The sequence below is a fragment of the Sus scrofa genome, chromosome 10, assembly GCF_000003025.6.
Source record: "Sus scrofa isolate TJ Tabasco breed Duroc chromosome 10, Sscrofa11.1, whole genome shotgun sequence".
In the NCBI taxonomy this organism is placed as follows: domain Eukaryota; kingdom Metazoa; phylum Chordata; class Mammalia; order Artiodactyla; family Suidae; genus Sus; species Sus scrofa.
The window spans coordinates 43,639,278-43,660,272 of NC_010452.4; the positions used below are offsets into that span (position 1 = coordinate 43,639,278).

A 20,995-nucleotide genomic window follows, 5' to 3' on the forward strand; every position below is an offset into this window, starting at 1 on the left:
AAGAAAGAAAAAAAAAGAAAAGAAAGAAAAAGAGTGAAATTAGCCTTCAAACCTGGGCAAGATGGTTCTCTGGGACACTTGTCCATCTTCTTGAGCCACTGGCTTTCCAAATAAAGATGCTATTCCTGCAACGCATCTCTCAATTCACCGGCCTGTCATATGGCAAGAATGAGCTTGGACCTGGTAACATTATTCTCAAATATCTGACTGTCCCACTCGAGCAAATGATTACCCATCAGTTGCTAAAAATGACAGGGAAAAAATGTCAAAAGCCATACAGACCTTCCTCCTCACACTGGGGTTACACCAATCAACCCAACATAAGTTTAAAATAGCCTAAATCAAAATGCATTTAAGGTAGTTCTCACTGTGGCTCAGCAGGTTAAGAATCTGACTAATATCCGTGAAGACGCAGGTTCAAACCCTGGCCTCACTCAGTGGGTTATAGACCCAGCATTGCCGTAAGGTGCAGTACAGGTCACAGATGCAGCTCAGATCTGGCATTGCTGTGGCTGTGGCTTAGGCTGTTGGCTGTGCCTCCAGTTCAATTCCTAGTCTGGGAACTTCCATTTGCTGCGGGTGTGGCCCTGAAAACAAACAAACAAACAAACAAACAAACAAATGCTGCATGCAAAGCAATGAAACTAGAACACACCCTCACACCATGCACAAAAATAAACTCAAAATGGCTTAAAGACTTAAATATAAAACAAGACACCATCAAACTCCTGGAAGAGGACATAGGCAAAACATTCTCTGACATTAACCTTGTGAATATTTTCTCAGGTCAGTCTCCCAAAGCAACAGAAATAAAAGCAAAAAGAAACCATTGGGACTTAATCAAACTGACAAGCTTTTGCACAGCAAAGGAAACCAAAAAGAAAACAAAAAGACAACTTACAGAATGGGAGGAAATAGTTTCAAATGATGTAATGGACAAGGGCCTAATCTCTAGAATATACAAGCAACTTATACAACTCAACAGCAAAAAAGCCAACAACCAAGTTGAAAAATGGGCAGAAGACCTGCATAGACATTTCTCCAAGGAAGATATACAGATGGCCAACAAGCACACGAAAAAATGCTCAACATCACTGATTATTAGAGAAATGCAAATCAAAACTACCATGAGATACCACCTCACAGCAGTCAGAATGGCCATCATTAATAAGTCCACGAATAAGTGCTGCAGGGGGTGTGGAGAAAAGGGAACCCTCCTGCACTGTTGGTGGGAATGTAAGCTGGTACAACCACTATGGAGAACAGTATGGAGGTACCTTAGAAAACTATACGTAGAACTACCATCCCGCTCTTGGGTATATATCCGGACAAAACTTTACTTGAAAAAGACACATGCACCCACATGTTCACTGCAGCTCTATTCACAATAGCCAAGACATGGAAACAACACAAATGTCCATTAACAGATGACTGTATTAGGAAGATGTGGTATATATACATAATGGAATACTACTCAGCCATAAAAAGGAACGAAATAATGCCACTTGCAGCAACATGGATGGAACTCCCAGAGACTCTCATATTGAGTGAAGTTAAGTCAGACAGAGAAAGACAAATACCATATGATATCACTCATATCTGGTATCTAATATACAGCACAAATGAATCTTTCCACATGGACTCGGAAAATAGATTTGTGGTTGCCCAGGGCAGGGGGTGGGGGGCAGGGGAAGGGAGCGGAAGGGAGTGGGAGGGATTGGGAGCTTGGGGTTAATGGATGCAAACTATTGCATTTGGAATGGATTAACAATGAGATCCTGCTGTGTAGCACTGAGAACTATGTCTAGATACTTACAACACAGCACGACAATGGGAGAAAAAATTTATGTATACATGTACGTGTAACTGGTTTCCTATGCTGTACCGTGGGGGGGGGGGAGCATGTTGGGGGAAATAACAATAAAAAATAAATTTAAAAAAACACTAAGAAAACGCATATAATACATCTGACCTACCTAATATCAATAGCTTAGCTGAACCTACTTCACACGTGCTCAGAACACATATTTGCATTAGCCTACACAGCTAGGCAAAATCATTTATCAAAAAGCTTCTTTTATAATAACACGTTGACCACCTGATGTAATTTATTGAACAAGGTACTGAAATGAAAACCAGCATGGTGGTCAGGGGCCAGAATCATCGTCAGTGTCTGGGTTGTTAATGCTCGTGATTACCCGGGTGACTGGGGCTGGGGCTGCTACCCTGCCCAGCATCACGAGAGAAGGTCAAGGATGTACCGCTACCTCGGCGTACAGCTGTTGACATGCTGATAGCATCCTATTCTGTTCAGTCCCTTTGTCCTTCCACTGAGCCTACTTCATACTGTACTGTGAGTAAATCTCTTCTTTGTTGTCAAGGGCTTTGTAATTAATAGGTACTATTTAATCATCATTCGGTCCAGGTGGTTTCTATGCTGTGTTCGTCTGCAAGGACAAAGACCCTCACTGACATGTTCCTGGAACCCATGAGACCGACTCCCCAACAACGATCTTGTCTTGGGAATGCACTCGCTGTCTCCAAGCACATATCCCCATACCCGAGGCTGACTATAACATTGTCCCAACGGCCCCTTGGAGGCGTAGGGTGCAGCTGAAAACGCTCTAGGTCACCATCTGCCTGATCCTACCCTGTATGCAAGTTAGCACATAATACACTGATCCACTGATTATACGGAGCTGCCTGCCTTGCTTTTCAATCTCTAGGTACCTTCTCAGTTTGGTATCGTGCGCCATGATAAAAGATCCCTCTGTTCTCAGGCATCATGAAAAAGACCAAGATTCAAAATGTGAAGTAGAGTCTCTCATGAACGAATATTGACTTTGCAGCACCGAAAAGTCAAAAAGCTGTACGTCAAACCATTGTAAATTGGGGACTGCCTGTAATTTCTTAAACTGAAATCCAGGTTAGATTTTCCACAAATCATTATATGTGCTTAGGGGAAAGAATTGTAATGGGAGAAAAAGCAGAAGGGAGACAGTTGGACATTCGTCACTTTGTACAGCTATAGGGAAATGAAACTGCATGTCAAGGAAAAATTAGGGGGTAGGACGTCTTGAACTCATACTTAATCCCTCTTTAAGTTCAAACAGGATCTCATGAGTGATGTTTAGAGCTGGTTAAAGTAATTAATTCATCTCAAATTATAAAGAAGGATAAATCTGAGCTATGACCACACCTAAACTTGTGACAATCACACTTACAGGGAAGGCAAGTCGAATGATCAAATTCCAACGCAAAGATACTCTCAGGTGTGGAAGGGTTCTCAGAAATATTTTAGTGCATTCTGGGGCTTACAGACTTCTTGAGAATCTGTGGAAAGTTGGAGATTTTTTTCCCAGAAACATGTGCAAAGTGTCACATAGCATTTCAAGGAATCACTGATACAGACTTTAGATGTTTCCAGGTAAAGGCTGAGGAAAGGTAGGCACAGCTAAATTACGGAATAACTAAAAGGTTAAGAATCTATGAAAAGAGGACAAACACTGTTAAATGGAAAAAAAAAAGATTGCAGAGAAGATAAGCTCTTACAGGGCCATATATTTCTATATTTCTTCCTTCCTTTCTTCCTTCCTTCCTTCCTTCCTTCCTTCCTTCCTTCTTTCTTTCTTTCTTTCTTTCTTTTTCTTTTTAGGCTTTTGAGGGCTGCTCCCATGGCATATGGAGGTTCCCAGGCTGGGGGTCCAACCAGAGCTGAAGCCACTGACCTACACCAGAGCCACAGCAATGCAGGATCCGAGCCGCGTCTGTGACCTACACCACAGCTCACGGCAATGCCGGATCCTTAACCCACTGAGCAAGGCCAGGGATTGAACCCGCAACCTCATGGTCCCTAGTCAGATTCGTTAGCCACTGAGCCACGACAGGAACTCCAAAGCTGCATCTTTGACCTACAGCTCACTGCAAAGTCAGATCCTTAACCCACTGAGCAAGGCCAGGGATCAAACCCAAATCCTAAAGGATACTAGTGGGGTTCGTTATCCCAAATGACTGGGTCATTTTACAGTATAGCAGAAATCAGCACGGCATTGTAAATCAACTATACCTTAATAAAAAATTTTTTTTGAAAGACAAAAAGAAACTTGGAATCAATAAGCAGCCAAGTCCTGCCACAACTTCATGGATACTACAGCTATTTACTGGATATTGTCTCTATGAAGGCCACAAGAGGTAAAAAAATAGATAAAATATACCCTGTTCTCAAGGACATCACAGTCAAGTGTCCCTTCTGGGATATTTCTATCACTACTAGTGAAGTTTTATTTATTTATTTATTTATCTGCCACCCTGCAGCACGTGAAGTTCCCAGGCCGGGGATCAGACCCAAGCCACAGCTGTGACCTCTGTCACAGCTGTGGCAATACCAGATCCTTTAACCCACTGTGCTGGGCCTGGGATTGAACCTGCATCCTGGTGCTGCAGAGACGCCACCAATCCCATTGCACCATAACAAGGAATTCCACTACCAGTGATGTGTTAGACCTTCATCTTTCTTTCTTTTCTTTTTTTTTTTTTTTTTTTTTTGTCTTTTTGCCATTTCCAGGGCCACTCCTGCAGCATATGGCGGTTCCCAGGCTAGGAGTCTAAGCGGAGCTGTAGTCTCCGGCCTATGCCAGAGCCACAGCAACGCGGGATCCGAGCCGCGTCTGCAACCTACACCACAACTCATGGCAACGCCGGATCCTTAACCCACTGAGCAAGGCCAGGGATCGAACCTGCAACCTCATGGTTCCTAGTCAGATTTGTTAACCACTGAGCCATGACGGGAACTCCAGACCTTCATCTTTCTACAGCAATCTTTCTACAACCAGCCCCTGACTGCTCAGACTTTCCTCAGTCTATTCACTTCTTCTGAAAACTAATCTGCACAACATTTTGTTGACTGAATATATTCTCTACACTAATAACAAAAAATAATAAAATGATAAAATAATACACCAATAAAAATAATAATAAATTTTTGCTTGCTGAGACTCTGTTGAGTTGCTGGTATCTATAGGAAGCCTGTGAACCTTACTCTGATGGTCAGATACTCTGTATTAGATATCTGACCATCAGGCTGGCCCCCACCTACCTACAAATATCCCCTTCATCCCAAGCCCCCCCCCCCCAGTACAAGTACACTGCCTCAGTGAAGCTCGTCTTGACCTTTATTCATGTTTATTCCTGGTCCCATCACTCCTGGTCTCTCCCTCCCTTTCCAATTGTCCTCACAACTACAGCTCAAGTAGTTCTTTCCACAAACTGTTTCAAGAAATTAGGGAGTTCCTGTTGTGCCTCAATGGGTTATGAACCTGACTAGTATCTATGAGGACACAGGTTTGACCCCTGGCCCCGCTCAGTGGGTTAAGGATCTGGCGTTGCCGTGAGCTGCAGTGTAGACCGAAGACGTAGCTTGGATCCTGAGTTGCTGTGGCTGTGGTGTAGGCCAGGAGCTGCAGCTCTGAATGACCCCTACCCTGGGAACTTCCATAAGCTGTGGGTGTGGCCCTAAAAAGACAAAAAGAAAAGAAAAAAGAAAGAAAAGAAATCACATGCCCCCAGTGATGGCGCATTGACAGATGATGGTATTTGCATATGTTACTTGCTCTTACATTAAGTCATAAACAGTCACACCTCTTCTTTTTTTGTTTTTGTTTTTGTTTTTTTTTTTTGTTTTTTTGCCATTTCTTTGGGCCGCTCCCATAGCATATGGAGATTCCCAGGCTAGGGGTCCAATCGGAGCTGTATCCACCAGCCTATGCCAGAGCCACAGCAACGCGGGATCCGAGCCGTGTCTGCAACCTACACCACAGTTCACGGCAATGCCGGATCCTTAACCCACTGAGCAAGGGCAGGGACCGAACCTGCAACCTCATGGTTCCTAGTCGGATTGGTTAACCACTGTGCCACGACGGGAAGTCCAACAGTCACACTTCTATTTCTTGTCTCTCCAAACTGATTACAATTTCTCTGAAGTCAGTAAGAAAACCTTACATTTTCTAGTTTATTTTCATGCATCCATTTATTTAAAACAGTTACTGAGATTCTACTTTGTGCCTGGCAATGTACCAGGGTTAAGTCTACTGTGTTTTGATGCAATAAATCCAAAACAGATATTTATTGAAAAATAAAATGTATGCCCTCTGCTAGCAAGCAGTATATTTATTTAAGAAAAGCTTTTTAAAGGCCGTTGCTTTTGAGATCGTATGATCACAAAAGTCCCATAATTTTCAAATAGTAACTCTTGGGAGTTGAAAATATTCACTGGCTCTCATTTTTCAGAATTTAATGTAACTTTTGTAATTCCTGCTAAAAGAATAATATCACCCTTCACTTTTCTTCAGTTTGGTATAAAGTGCTATAAATCAATAAAAAAAGAAACTATTTCGCTACTTGACATCTACAATAATAGGGGACATTTCATCATTCCAGCTTCATAAATAAGCCAGAAACTCTCCAGATCTGGCCAGTTATATTAGTAAAAATTGAGGAAAGTGGATGATTTATTATTTTAATTGCACACAGATTTCTGTTGAGGCTTTATGTCATTTAGCTTACAAATATGTCCATAAAAAGAACAATCTAATATAATAAATATTCAAGTAAATAAAGGTCACCACGACTGTTCTCTTGAGTGACAACAAACACTAAGTGTTACAGTCCCAGATGTTTAATTAAATCGGCCCTGAAGGGACAAAGACGCCACTGGGTAGTCATCACGCTTATGGATACACTTTTCACACTGATGGTATCAGGGGGAAATAGCCATTCTATCTGCATATACCATCCATCTAGAGAGCATCAATCTATCACTATTTGCACCCGTGATTTTCATGCAGTTTTGGATTCTAAGAGTCTCCTGATTTGTAGCACACACACCAAAAAGAAAAAGACGGAAAAAAAAACTTTAAAAATTATTTGTTTATTTTTCATTTATACATAGTATATATTTTATATAAATATATATACTATGTAGTATATTTTCTATTTTTTACATTTATATTTTAATTAATTATTTATTTGGGAGGGGTGTTTTGGGTCTTTTTGTCTTCTAGAGCTGCAGCATGTTGCAGCATGTGGAGATTCCCAGGCTAGGAGTCCAATTATGTTACTCAGCCAGAAAGAAGAATGAAATAATGCCATTTGCTGCAACATGGATGGACCTACTGATGACCCTACTAAGGGAAGTAAGTCAGAAAAAGACAAACATGTGATATCACTTATATGTGAAATCTAAAATAGGACACCAATGAACCTATCTACAAAACAGGAACAAACTCAGACACAGAGAACAGACTTGTGGTTGCCAAGGCCGGGGGAAGCTTGGGAATTTAGGATTAGCAGATGCAAACTATTCTATAGAGAATGGATAGACAATAAAGCCCTACTGGATAGAACAGGGAACTATATTCAATACCCTGCGATAAACCATGATGGAAAAGAATATGAAAAAGAATACATTTTTTGTCACATTGCTGTACATAAGAAATTAACACAACACTGTAAATTGACAACACGTCAATACAATTTTTTTTTTTTAAAAAAACCCTATTTCCACATTGCAGTAACTTAGTAAAAAACAAAGTCTGTACTGATGCAAAGCAAAGAATAAGAATGTAGGCAAAGGAAAGCAGAGCAGGGTAGCCCAGACAAGCATAGAGATACCTGGCGCAGTGGCACCACAGGAGCTGATATCAGGAGGAAGTACCCAGGCACCACCTGCAGGGTGTTGTTTTGACACAACTTATTTCTGTCTGGGTGGCTCCTAGTTATCAGAGTACAGGACAGTTCTGTCATCATCAGCTGATAACCTGGTCTTATCGGGTTGACACCATCTCCCCAGGTTACTACCTGGAGCATCTCACGCTCCTGAATGCTGGTGATATGGAAAAGCTAATGAGAAAAACAAACTGGAAGGGAATGTGCAGAAAGGAACATAGCTTTTGTTCGGAAGACCACAGCGGATTTTTCCCTTTTTGCGTTTTCCAAAATTCCTAACACATTTTACTGCCTAGATGTCAAATACAAATGGTACAAAGAAGCTGCAGCATCCTCTAAAACACCACACAAAGTACCACAAAAACTTCCTTTCTGAACTTGGGATGTTTGTAATTAATTTCAGCAACATGATGACAAATATAAATTTGTACACAAGAGATGGAGACAGATGGCCCTGCTTCATGAGGGGGTCTTGAAATGAACTCATCCTGATTGTCACTTGGCCCCTTTCTGCTTTTGTTTTTAACAACATGTTGCTCATGTTCCCTAAGAAGCAAATGTACAAAACATTTTTCACCTCATATTATTTATGAAGAACATTTTTTTTACCTAAAATTCTCATACGCTTCTGCTTGTCGTTTCCATGGGCAGCTCTGGATATTTGTGATAATTTGAAGATAGTCATCCTCTGAATACCTAAAAGTCAAATGGCAATGAAATTAGCAAGAAAAGATCTCACTCACCGCTAAACAAATCCGTAAGTCTTCTAAAGGATACTTAGAATTCGCTCATTTTAGCCCTCTAAATCTTTTCTGAAATAAGGTGACAGTAGACGAAGGTAAACATCACTCCCGTTTCAAACCCCCTAGGAGCATGTACTTGTTATGCTGATTTAGGAAAGTGTTAACTTGCCTGGATCCTAAGTCAAGTGCTACAAACAAACCATGACAGCACACCAATTCACATGCCAATCTTATGGCCATTTCACCTTAGCTTCTCATTAACAAATAAATATATATTTTCTAGATGTTTCCCATAAATATGTGACTTACCGGTTTTTTCCAGACGCTAAGTTGATAGATTTGCCTTGGTTTATATAGATAAAATTTCCCCCAAATAATCATCTTACATTTTAATCCTGAACAGTACATTGAAAAACCAGATTAGACCAAGTTAAAAGAGATGCATATCAGGGACACCCCATTGTCACACAGCGGGTTAGGACACAGCGTAGTCTCTGAAGGGGTGTGGGTTTGAACCCTGGCCCTGCACAGTGGTTTAAGGATCTGGCATTGCCAAAGCTGTGGCATAGGTTGCAGCTCCTACTGATTCCATCCCTGGCCCGGGAACTTCCATATGCCCTGGATGCAGCCAAAAAAATAAAAAGAGAGAGAGAGAGAGAGAGATGGATATGGGCATAAAAATCTACAGGCACAGCAATAGTTTATCAGGATCCCAGTCCCCAGTAGACCTCTCCTACCTGAAATTCCATCATTAAGTAATAACTCCTTTAACCACAAAATAGCCTCTAGTTCTTAAGGGTTAGCAATTAAAATCCATCTATCCTTTCAAATAGAAAAAAACCTTAAATTTCCTCTCAATTAATACCATAGTCATTAGATGCCAGCTATTTGAGATCAAGGTTTTTTGTTTTTTTTTTTTTTACTTTTTAGGGCAGCACTCTAAACACATGGAAGTTCCCCAGGCTAAGGGTTGAATTGGAGCTACAGCTGCAGGCCTATACCACAGCCACAGCAACACAAGATCTGCACCATGTCTGCGACCTACAGCACAGTTCACAGCATTGCTGGATCCCGACCCACTGAGTGAAGCCAGGGACTGATCCCCCATCCTCATGGATACTAGTCAGACTCGTTTCCGCTGTGCCACAATGGGAACTCTCTGAGATCATGGTTTTGAAATAAGGAGATAGCGTGTATGTTGGTGAGTGGGTGGGGAAGGCATTCAAGACTTTCATCAAGAAAATTACTTCTCTATCCCCCACCCCCGGTATAATGCAGATCCTCCAAAGTTTATCTCTAAAAGGAAGTATTAATTATGGGTGAGGAAGGTAATCACCCCAGCAATTCCTGCCCATGCAATATAGCTACTTTTATGGACCTCTCTTGTCAATGTTGCCACCAAGATTAATCAAAATTAGTTCTGGTTCCCGTTAGATCACATAGGAAAAGCTGAAAATCTTGCAAGACTTTGTTAAGAAATAAAGGAGAAGCAAAGCAAAGAGATACTATAAGAGAGAATAAAAATAGTTTTACTTGCATACAGGTTTCCAACAGTTTCACCTCACTCCTATGGGTCCCAAGACTTGTCCTAGGACACCAAGTGACTTCTGAGACCTATACTCTAGCTCCAAAGCTTGGTCTAGATATGGCACTTCCTAGCTGGAGTAAGGATTGCTTGTCTCCACTTGGTGAGAGACAGCTAAAAACCTTCTGCAAAAAAGCATGAAGATTTAAAAAGAAGAAAACACGCACATTCAGCAGCCTACTCAAGGTTCTTTCAATTTCTGGTTCTTCAAGAAAGAAATGACATTGTGATTATCCTCTCCTGTCCAGAGAAGTCTTGCCTACCAACAAGGCATGGTTTTTAGTCCAATGATTGTATTGGAAACAGGACAGTAATCAGAGCACCATGTGTACCAGGGTCCATTGGGCAAAGTAACAACAACAACAAAAAAGCTGTCTCACCTTTTTCACAGAACCAGAATGAATAATCCTAAAATTAATATGGCACCACAGAAGATGCAGAATTGCCAAAAGTCTTGAGGAGGAAGGACAAAGTTGTAGGTATCACCTTCAGATAATATTACAAAGCTACAGTAGTCAAAACAGCATTGATACGGGTGCAAAAACAGACATATGGATCAATGAAACAGAAGAGAGAGCCCAGAAATAAATGCACCGTGTCTATGGACAATTAATCTTCAACAAAGGAGGCAAGAATACACACATCAAGAAAAGACAGTCTCTTCAGCAAGTGGTGTTGGGAAAGCTGAAGAGCTACATGTAAATCAATGAAGTCAGAACATACCCTCATATCAAACATAAAAATAAACTAAAAAAGACCTGACTATAAGATATAATACCATCCAACTCCTAGAAGAGAATGTAGGCGAAACATTGTCATAAATTGCATCGCTTCCTTTTTTTAAAAAAATAATTCAATGAATTTTAATGTCTTCTTAGACAGTTTCCCAAAGCTATAGAAATAAAGCAATAATAAACAAATGGGGCCTAATCAAACTTATACATTTTTGCATAGCAAAGGAAATCATAAGCACAACAAAAAGACAATATATGGACTGGGAGAAAATACTTGCAAATGATTGCAAAGACTTGTCCTAGTACACCAAGTGACTGACAAGGGATTAATTTCCAAAATATAAAAACATCTCATACAACTCAATATTCAAAAAAACCAAACAACCCAATCAAAAAATGAGAAGACCTAAATAGACATTTTGCCAAAGATGACTTACAGACTGCCAATAGGCACATGAAAAGATGCTCAACTTCACTAATTATTAGAGAAATGCAAATGAGAAATTACAATAAGGTTATCACCTCACACCAGAGTGGCCATCATCAAAAAATTTACAAATAGTAAATGCTAGAGAGAGTGTAGAGAAAAGGGAACCCTCGTATACTGTTTGTGGGAATGTAAACTGGTACAACTACCATGCAAAACAGTACAGAGGTTCCTTAAAAACTAAAAATAGAGTTATCATATCATATAGATAGTAATTCCACTCCTGGGCATATATCTAGAAAAGACAAAAACTCTAATTCAAAAAGATACATGCTCCCAATATTCACAGCAGCATTATTTACAATAGCCAAGACAGAGAAGCCACCTAAATGTCTATCTACAGACGAATGCATAAAAAAAGATGTGGTATATATAGACAATGGAATATTACTCGGCCACAAAAAAGAACAAAATAATGCCATGTAGAGCAACATGGATGGACCTAGAGATTATCATTATAAGTAAAGTAAGTCAGACAGGGGAAGACAAACATTTTATGATATAATATACATACACATATATGATAGAGAGAGAAATAAGTTAAAAGTAAAAACATGGAGATAGATATACCATAGTAGAACTAATTAAAATGAAGCTGAAGTGCTATATTTATATCAAGTAGACTTCTGAGCAAGGAATATTAGTATGAAAAATAGGCTAAAAGCAGAAATAGGTAAAATTGGAAGAAAAAGATCAATGAAATTAAAAGCTGGTTCACTGAAAAATCAATAAAATTGATAAACTTCCTGCCACACTTATCAGGTAAAAGAGAAGATACAAATGGCCAATATTAGTAATGAGAGAGGGTACAGCACCAACATCCTATAGACATTAAAAGTATAAAGACTTTATGCCAACAAACTTGACAACTTAGATGCAATGGACGTATTCATTAAAAGACACAAAGCTCATTCAAGAAGAGACAGATAACATGAATAGTCCTATAGTTGTTAATAAAATTGAATTTGTAATTAAAATTCATTCTACAAAGAATACACCAGGCCTAGATGGCTTCACTGGAGAATTTTTATCAAACATTTAAGTAATATGAATACCAATTCTATACAACCTCTTCTATAAAACTGACGCAGGAGGATATTTCCCAACTCATTCTATAAGAAGAGTGTTACCTGGATGCCAAAACCAGAAAACGATATTAAAAGAACAGGAACAATAAAAGACCCTACAGACCAAAATTCCCCATAAACATAGATGCAAAAATCCTTAACAAAACATTAGCAAGTTGAATTTGACAATATGTTAAAAGGATAAGGCCCTAGGACCAACTCAGGTGTATCACAGGAAAAAAGACTCGTTTACATAAAGATCAATCAATGCCACTCATCACAGTAATAGAATAAAAAAGAAAAACCAAATAATATTCTCAATAAACATGGGGGTGTGTGGAAAGCACCTGATCTAATTCAATAGTTAGCCATGACAAATGTTCTTAGTTAACCCAGTACAGAGGGAAATTTACATAACTTTAGATAAAGAGCATCTACCAAAAAATACCTAACAGCCAGGACCATACAAAATGGTGAAGGAATGAATGCTCTTTCACTAACAACAAGAACAAGTCAGGGATATCCCTTCTTACCATCTCTATTGCATGTCGTGCTAGAGGTCCAACCAGAGCAATAAGACAAGAAAAAGAAAGTCATCCAAATTTAAAAAGGAATAATTAAAACTGTCTATTCAGAGATGATATGATCATCTAAGGAATCTACAAAACTGCAATTTAGAAGAACTGCAAGATATAAGGTCAGAATACTGAATCAATTATATTTCTATACACTAGCAAGAAACAATGAAAATTAAAATTTTAAACATTCCATTTATAGTATCATCATAGTATACTATTTTGATAATATCATCAAAATGTAAAAAGCTTAGAAATATATTTGACCAAAGATATGCAATACCTGTACACTTAAAAGCACAAAATATTCCTAAGAGAAATTAAATAAGACAAATAAAAAAAGCAACGTCGGGAGTTCCCACCCTGGCACAGCAGAAATGACTCTGACTAGGAACCATGAGGTTGTGGGTTTGATTCCCAGCCTCGCTCAGTGGGTTAAGGATCTGGCACTGCCACGAGCTGTGGTGTAGGTCTCAGATGCGGCTCAGATCTGGCTTTGCTGTGGCTCTGGCGTATGCCTGTAGCAACAGCTCCGATTAGACCCCTAGCCTGGGAACCTCCATATGCCACAGGTGAGGCCCTAAAAAGACAAAAAAAAAAAAAAATTACATGGAGATTTAAAGACTTGGAATAGACAACAGAATTTGAAAATTAAAACAACAAATTTGGAAGAGCCATACTACCTATTGTAGGGCTTACGATAGTGCCATAATAATCAGAGTAGTATCTTATTTATACAGATAAATTAATGGCACAATAGAAAATGCAAAAATAGAGCTTTTCAATGTAATTCAAAGGGAAAATACAATATTTTAACAAATGTTGCTGAAACAATTGGATAGCTATCGATTTTTCCAAAAAATTATTGTCCTTATCTTGTTTCACCTACAAATATTAATGCAAAACGGATCATTAATCTAGACGTGATAACTAAAATTGGAAAACTTCTAGAAAAAACATTAAAAAATCATAATGACCTTGTGTTTTGTACACACTATGCACATAATGTAAAACCTATAAAAGGAGATATCTATAAACTAAACTTCAAGGACAATTCTTATAGTAATCTGATGAGCCTGGTATTAATCATTAGTGTTCAAGCCTTAAACTTGCAGTGTTAATTTCAATACCTACTTGAATTCATTTTATTCATAAGGAAAATCTGAGATAATATAATAACTGATGATGGATTTTTAATGTGTACAACAATTTTTGACAGTAGCTTAGGGATGACTACTAAAGCTAAATACATACAAATCTGAGCCCAGCAGTTTTCAGGGTCTACCCAAGATTTCTCTCACATATGTAGACAAAGAGATGTATTCATGTATGTTCAATACTATCCTACAATGGCAAAAAAAAAAAAGTGAAAATAGTTATCTTTCTCGTAGGAAAATAAACAACAGATTATTAATTGAGCTTAAAAAATTCACTTTTCAAAAAGATAATGAAAGGTCAAGCCACAGACAGAGAAAAAAATATTTGCATGACACATAAATGATAAAGAACTTGTACCCAGGCTATGTAAAGAACTTTGAAAATTCAATGATAAGGTCAAGAACCCAATTAAAAACTGGGCCAAAGATCTGAATAGACACTTCACCACAGATGACAGGGGGAAAACTGACACATGAAAAGATGCTCAACAAAGTCAGTAGGGAAATGTGAATTAAAATCACAATTATATACCACTTACACATCCACGAGAATGGCTAAAATTGAAAAGACAGACCATGTTAAGTTTGGCAAGGAACAGAGTAATTGGAATCTTCATACACTACTGAGAACATAAAATATGCAACTATTTCTAAAAACCATTTGGTAATTTCATCAAAGGGTAAACATATCTACCATGCAACGCGGCTATTTCACTCCTAGATATTTACCCGAGAGAAATGAAAACTTAGATCCACAAAAAGACTTGTGCACTAATGTTCATAGCAGCTTGATTTTTAACAGCTCCAAACTAAAAATCATCCAAATGGCCATTAAGAGGTGAATGGATGCCTAACACAATATTGTAAATCAACTATACTTCAATTAAAAAAATTTTTTAAACTGTTGTGTAGAGTTCCCTTGTGGCGCAGCAGGTTAAGGATCTGCCATCATCACTGCTGTGGCTCAGGTTGCTGCTGTGGTGCAGTTCATTTCCTAGCCCGGGAACTTCTACATGCCAGAGGCATAGCCAAAACAAAAACAAAAACAAGAACTACTGTATAGCACAGGGAACTATACTCAGTATTTTGTAATAACCTATAAGGGAAAAGACTTTGAAAAACAGTGTGTGTGTGTGTGTGTGTGTGTGTGTGTATAAATGAATTGCTGTGCTGTATGCCTGAAACTAACATGATATTATAAATCAATTACACTTCAATAAAAAATTAAAAATTAAAAAAGAGGAGTTCCCGTCGTGGCTCAGTGGGTAATGAACCCAACGGGTATCCATGAGGAGGCAGGTTTGATCCCTGGCCTTGCTCAGTGGGTTAAGGATCCACTGTTGCTGTGAGCTGTAGTGTAGGTTGCAGGTGCAGCTCGGATCCCACATCGCTGTGGCTGTGGTGTAGGCTGGCAGCTACAGTTCCGATTCACCCTTAGCCTGGGAACCTCCATATGCCACAGGTGCGGCCCTAAAAAGACAAAAATTTAAAAAGAGATAAATGGATGAATAGATTGTGCTATTTACCTACAATGGAATATCGTTGTTTTTATGTGGTGATAAAAAGGAATGCACTACTGATACCTGCAAAAACATGAATCAATCTCAAAGTCAGTACACAGAATGAAAAAACAGAGACCAATGAGAGCACACCATGTAGATTCCACTCCAGAACATGAAAGCTGGTCGACAGGGACAGAAAGCACAAGAGGCGCTGGTTGGACCGGGGGCAGGCACGTGAGGGATGGATGACAAAAAGAGCGTGAGAAACCTTTGGTGGGTGACAGACATGCTCCCAGTTTGGGCTGCAGTGACGGCACATGTGTACACCAAGCCTCTTCACCTTGCACACTTAAGGGACACTTCGTTGTATGTCATTTACATCTCAAAGAATTTTCAAAATGTTCACACTGGGCTTAAAATTTGTACTTTTCCATGGTGATAGAAATACGAAGCACTATACACTGGCCATTGTTAAGAACCAAGTATTTAAAATTTCTATAGTATATTTAAATGAATATGTATCTTAAAGACCTAATTGGTTGCAAGCTCCTGATCCCAAACTCCTAATTTATCTCCCCCTCTCCCCCCACTATCCTCTTTGGTAACCGTAAGTTTGTTTTCCATGTCTGTGAGTCTGTTTCTGTTTTGCACATAAATTCATTTATTTGGGAGTAACATATACACACAACCAAACATAAAACAAACAAGAACCTACTGTATAGCACAGGTAGTTATACTTAACCACAGTAGAAAAGAATACAAAAAGGAATATATATCTACACACACGTATATAGGAGTCACTCTGCTGTACACCTGAAACTGACACAACATTGTCAATTAACTACACTTCGTTAAAAGAAATGGCTGAGAAATTATTTTAAAAAACAAAGACCTAATGTCACGACTTTCTATGTGCTCTCAGATTTCCTTGACCAGTGCTCCAATAATAAATAGCCTTACTGACATTGAATTCATCCTGTGTTGACACCTGGCTTCCCCGTCTAGACCATAACTCTGCCCACAATGGCAGGGAACTAACACAATCCCAGGTCAAGCTCATTACTCTTGTTCACCCAGGAAATGCATGCTTCAGTATAAACATGAAACATAATGCGGTCCTGAACTACAGTGAATGAGTTCGGAGAGACATTTCCTTATTTTGTGGATTATGGTCTCTATGTAAGAATATTCCCCAGTGCTCACTCCCACTCCTTGACCTGTTCACAAACCACCCTATCTTAAAGCCTAGCTCTCCTTGATGGTGTTGGCTGAAGAGTCTCAGATTAAAGCTTAAGAGCTGGTCAGCCGCTTCTGCCAGCCCATGAACCCAACTTATCCTTCCTACATTCCCAATTTCTTAGCCCCAAATCAAAAGGGTATGCACCTGTGCATATATCTGATTGCACTTTCATCCTTTTTGCAATGATGAACCCATATGTTGGCTGCCCCCATCTTCATCTGTGAACTCCCTCAACAGGGATCAGTGCAGAATTTGTGGGATTTCACACAGGAAATGGAGGAAAAGGGTTATGTTGCTAGAGATCTAGCGTGTGTAACTTTTAAAACAAAAAACCCACAGTAAACCCCTATCTCATCTTGGCCAACTTTTCTCAGTCCTCTTTGTTGGCATAGGCTGAGTGTGGGGAACCTTTCTGGCCTATCCTCCTACTTTCCTTCTCATTATTATGCTAGAGCAGGCTCATACAAGCTTGGGAGAGCTGCCTGTTAAATTTCCAGCAATGTTACAAGCACACTATAAAATCACTGATGGAGCTCCTGCTGTGGTGCAACAGGCCTGGTGGTGTCTTGGGAGTGCTGGGACGCGGCGTGGGCTTGATTCACAGCCCAGCACAGTGGGTTAAAGATCTGGCATTGCCACAGCTTCAGCTTACGTGAAGACAATAGCTTGGATCAGATCCCTGGACCGGGAGCTCCATAGGCCACCCCCCTAAAATTAAAAATAAAATCTCTGGTAGCCTGAAACTGGCCAAGGTGGGAATGTTTACACCATAGGAATTGCCAATGGGTTCCCTCCTCCTCAAGCTGGTGGTTAAACATGGGTACATCACTGCTCCTCTATCTCTCCAACTCTCACCCCTCATCCACGACCTGTAAGCCCTGCTCAAAAACACTTCATTCTCTCCCCTCTTTGAGTCTAACGGAGGCTGGCTGAGAAGGCGAGGTGAGACTCTGCAGCCACACACGACCCAGTAAGAGACTGATTCAAAACAGTCAGACAAAACTCTACTTAAAAGAGACATATGGAGTTCCTGTCGTGGTGCAGTGGTTAACGAATCTGACTAGGAACCATGAGGTTGTGGGTTCGATCCCTGCCCTTGCTCAGTGGGTTAAGGATCTGGTGTTGCCGTGAGCTGTGGTGTAGGTTGCAGACGCAGCTTGGATCCCATGTTGCTGTGGCTCTGGCGTAGGCTGGTGGCTACAGCTCCAATTCGATCCCTAGCCTGGGAACCTCCATATGCCACAGGAGCGGCCCAAAGAAATAGCAAGAAGACAAAAAAAAAAAAAAAAAGAGAGACACACGCACCTGCATGTTCATTGCAGCACTATTCACAATAGCCAGGACATGGAAATAACCCAAATGTCCATCAACAGATGATTGGATTTGGAAGATGTGGTATACATACACAATGGAATACTTCTCAGCCATAAAAAAGAATGACGTAATGCCATTTGCAGCAACATGGATGGAACTAGAGAATCTCATCCTGAGTGAAATGAGCCAGAAAGACAAAGACAAATACCATATGATATCACTTCTAACTGGAATCTAATATCCAGCACAAATGAACATCTCAGAAAAGAAAATCATGGACTTGGAGAAGAGACTTGTGGCTGCCTGATGGGAGGGGAGGGAGTGGGAGGGATGGGAGCTTGGGCTTATCAGACACAATTAGAATAGATTTACAAGGAGATCCTGCTGAATAGCATTGAGAACTTTGTCTAGATACTCATGTTGCAACAGAACAAAGGGTGGGGGAAAAATGTAATTGTAATGTATACATGTAAGGATAACTTGATCCCCTTGCTGTACAGTGGGAAAATAAAAAAATAAATAAAAATAAATTTTAAAAAAAGCTACAACCAATGAAAAAAATAAAGGAAAAAAAAAAACCAAAAAATAGTCCTGAGCCTCAGTGAAACAAAACTATCATATTAGATACAAATGGCAACCACAACCTTGGGAAACTAAAGGTGACTTTATTTCTCCAAGATTTTGAGGAAATGCTCTTAGGTGTATTATACTTAAACTTTGGCTCACTTGAAAAGCGGAGTTTGTGTCACCTTTTTTTTTTTTTTTTTTTTTTTTAATGGCTGCACTGATGGCATATAGAAGTTCCTGGGCCAGGGACTGAATCCAAGCTGCAGCTGCAACCACGCCAGATCCTTGAACCCACTGTGCCAGGCCAGGGATCGAACCCATGCCTCTGTAGTGAGCTGAGCCTCTGCAGTCAGGTTCTTAACCTATTGTGTCACCACAGGAACTCTAAGCTCGTATCACTTTGAAATCCTTCTTCCCTTTATATCAAACTGAGTCTAGAACATGAAAATTATCACCCATTTGGCAATCAAAATAACAAAGCATCGTGAAATATGCATCCTCTTTAAAACATTTTGTTTTAAAGACATATATCCCCCACTACATTGTAGCTGGCTCCAGTTTAACTTAACATTGGAAGATGTCAATCGTAATGTCTCTAATTTTACTAGTAAATTAGCCACATGGAAGGGCTTTTGACTTTATGGTCCCTGATATTTAAAAGCAGGTTGAACCTCTGACAGCAGACCCATCTATTATAAAAGGAGAAACACTCCTGGCCATTTTACAATCAAAAAACAACACTCAAACTGCTTACTTCCTCAGGTTGCTCTGTGCAAAGAATTTTTTTTGAGGTCCAGGCTAGAAATGAAACATTATCCTCTGATATCATAAAAAGGAAGACTGGAGAATAAGGGACGTCAAAGGAAGTTTTTTTCCTCTCCAGGCCTGCCCTTTTCTACTGAAAAATAAATCGCCAAGCTGCTTTTTTAGCAAATTAAGATTACCACAGTACCATCATGATTTGCAAGGTGGGAGCAGGGCTAGAGAAAGAAAAATCACATATATGCTACAAGTGTGGGCTAATCTGTGCAATAAATGTGCCTCTCTCGAAGTTTCCTATTGAGTAAAATGCTCTAAATCACATCACGCTTTCTGCAAACTGATACTTATCGTTGGTTTTCAGTTGCAAAGTGTTGCCTTCCCCCCCCCCCATTGTGAGGCAGCTATCCATATGACATCACCCCTATTTTTATGGCTGACAAAACCAAAAGTTCAAAGAAGATAAACAGCGAGCTCAATGTTGTACTGGGAGAGGATGAGCTAAGAATTAAAGTCACATCTTTTGATTCACAGCCCGGCTCCCTTTCCAATATATCATGCTGCATCTCATCTATTTTCATCATGAAACTGAAAATTAATCCCATCACAAGTATTTTCTGGTACCAAGACATATCATAAATTATACTAAATAATGCAGCAAGTTATTTTCAAAAGAATAAATAATGGCCATTTAAGTCATTATTAATACTACTCAAGATGAGAGACAAATGATAAACAACATGCTAAACGATACAAAGCCAATACCGCATGAACATTTCAAGTATTTTTCAAGAAACTTCCCTTCCGAGACGCAGACCCACAGGCTATGACTAGTTTTATCTCAATTAGGATATAAATAGAGCTTTTCAAAAGGTATCATTTATGGTTAATTTAACCATTAAACATTTATTGGGTACTTCTTAGGTACCTCAACATTATCTTGAGGATATTCATTTATTAGTCCTGTAAAACTGGAATATTAGTCAGTCTAAGAGCTGAGATACTGATTTAGCTTCCTCTAACATCTCTACTTGGTGAAAGGCAACCTCTTTGTCTACAGAAATGGGTGTGGACACCTCAAGGATATTAAGTCAGCAAGCTTCTAAGTGGAGTTCTGGGTTGTCCAAACAATCTTTATTTGTATATATTTTTTAATCATTTATTTATATATATATATTTTTTTTTCTACTGTACAGCATGGTGACCCAGTTACACATACATATATGCATTCTTTTTTCTCACATGACGTGTTCCATCATAAGTGACTAGACAGAGTTCCCAGGGCTACACAGCAGGATCCCATTGCTAATCCATCCCGAAGGCGACATTCTGCATCTATTTACTCCAAGCTCCCAGTCCCTCCCGCTCCCTCCCACTTTCTCTTTGCAACCACAAGTCTATTCTCCAAGTCCATGATTTGCCTTTCTGTGGAAAGGCTCCTTTGTGCCGTATATTAGATTCCAGATACAAGTGATATCGTATGGTATTTGTCTTTCTCTTTCTGACTTCACTCAGGATGAGAGTCTCTAGTTCCATCATGTTA

The 20,995-nt window shown here is 39.5% G+C and overlaps 1 protein-coding gene across 1 annotated transcript in view; it reads right to left on the bottom strand.

Annotated features, from left to right (window-relative positions):
* The window catches only part of ST8SIA6 (ST8 alpha-N-acetyl-neuraminide alpha-2,8-sialyltransferase 6), a 153,478-nt gene that overhangs the window by 37,601 nt on the left and 94,882 nt on the right, over positions 1-20,995 (bottom strand). Inside the window, exon 4 of the mRNA XM_021064812.1 lies at positions 8,332-8,418. Within this exon, the coding sequence (XP_020920471.1) occupies positions 8,332-8,418 (87 nt within the window). The remainder of the gene's footprint in view (positions 1-8,331; positions 8,419-20,995) is intronic.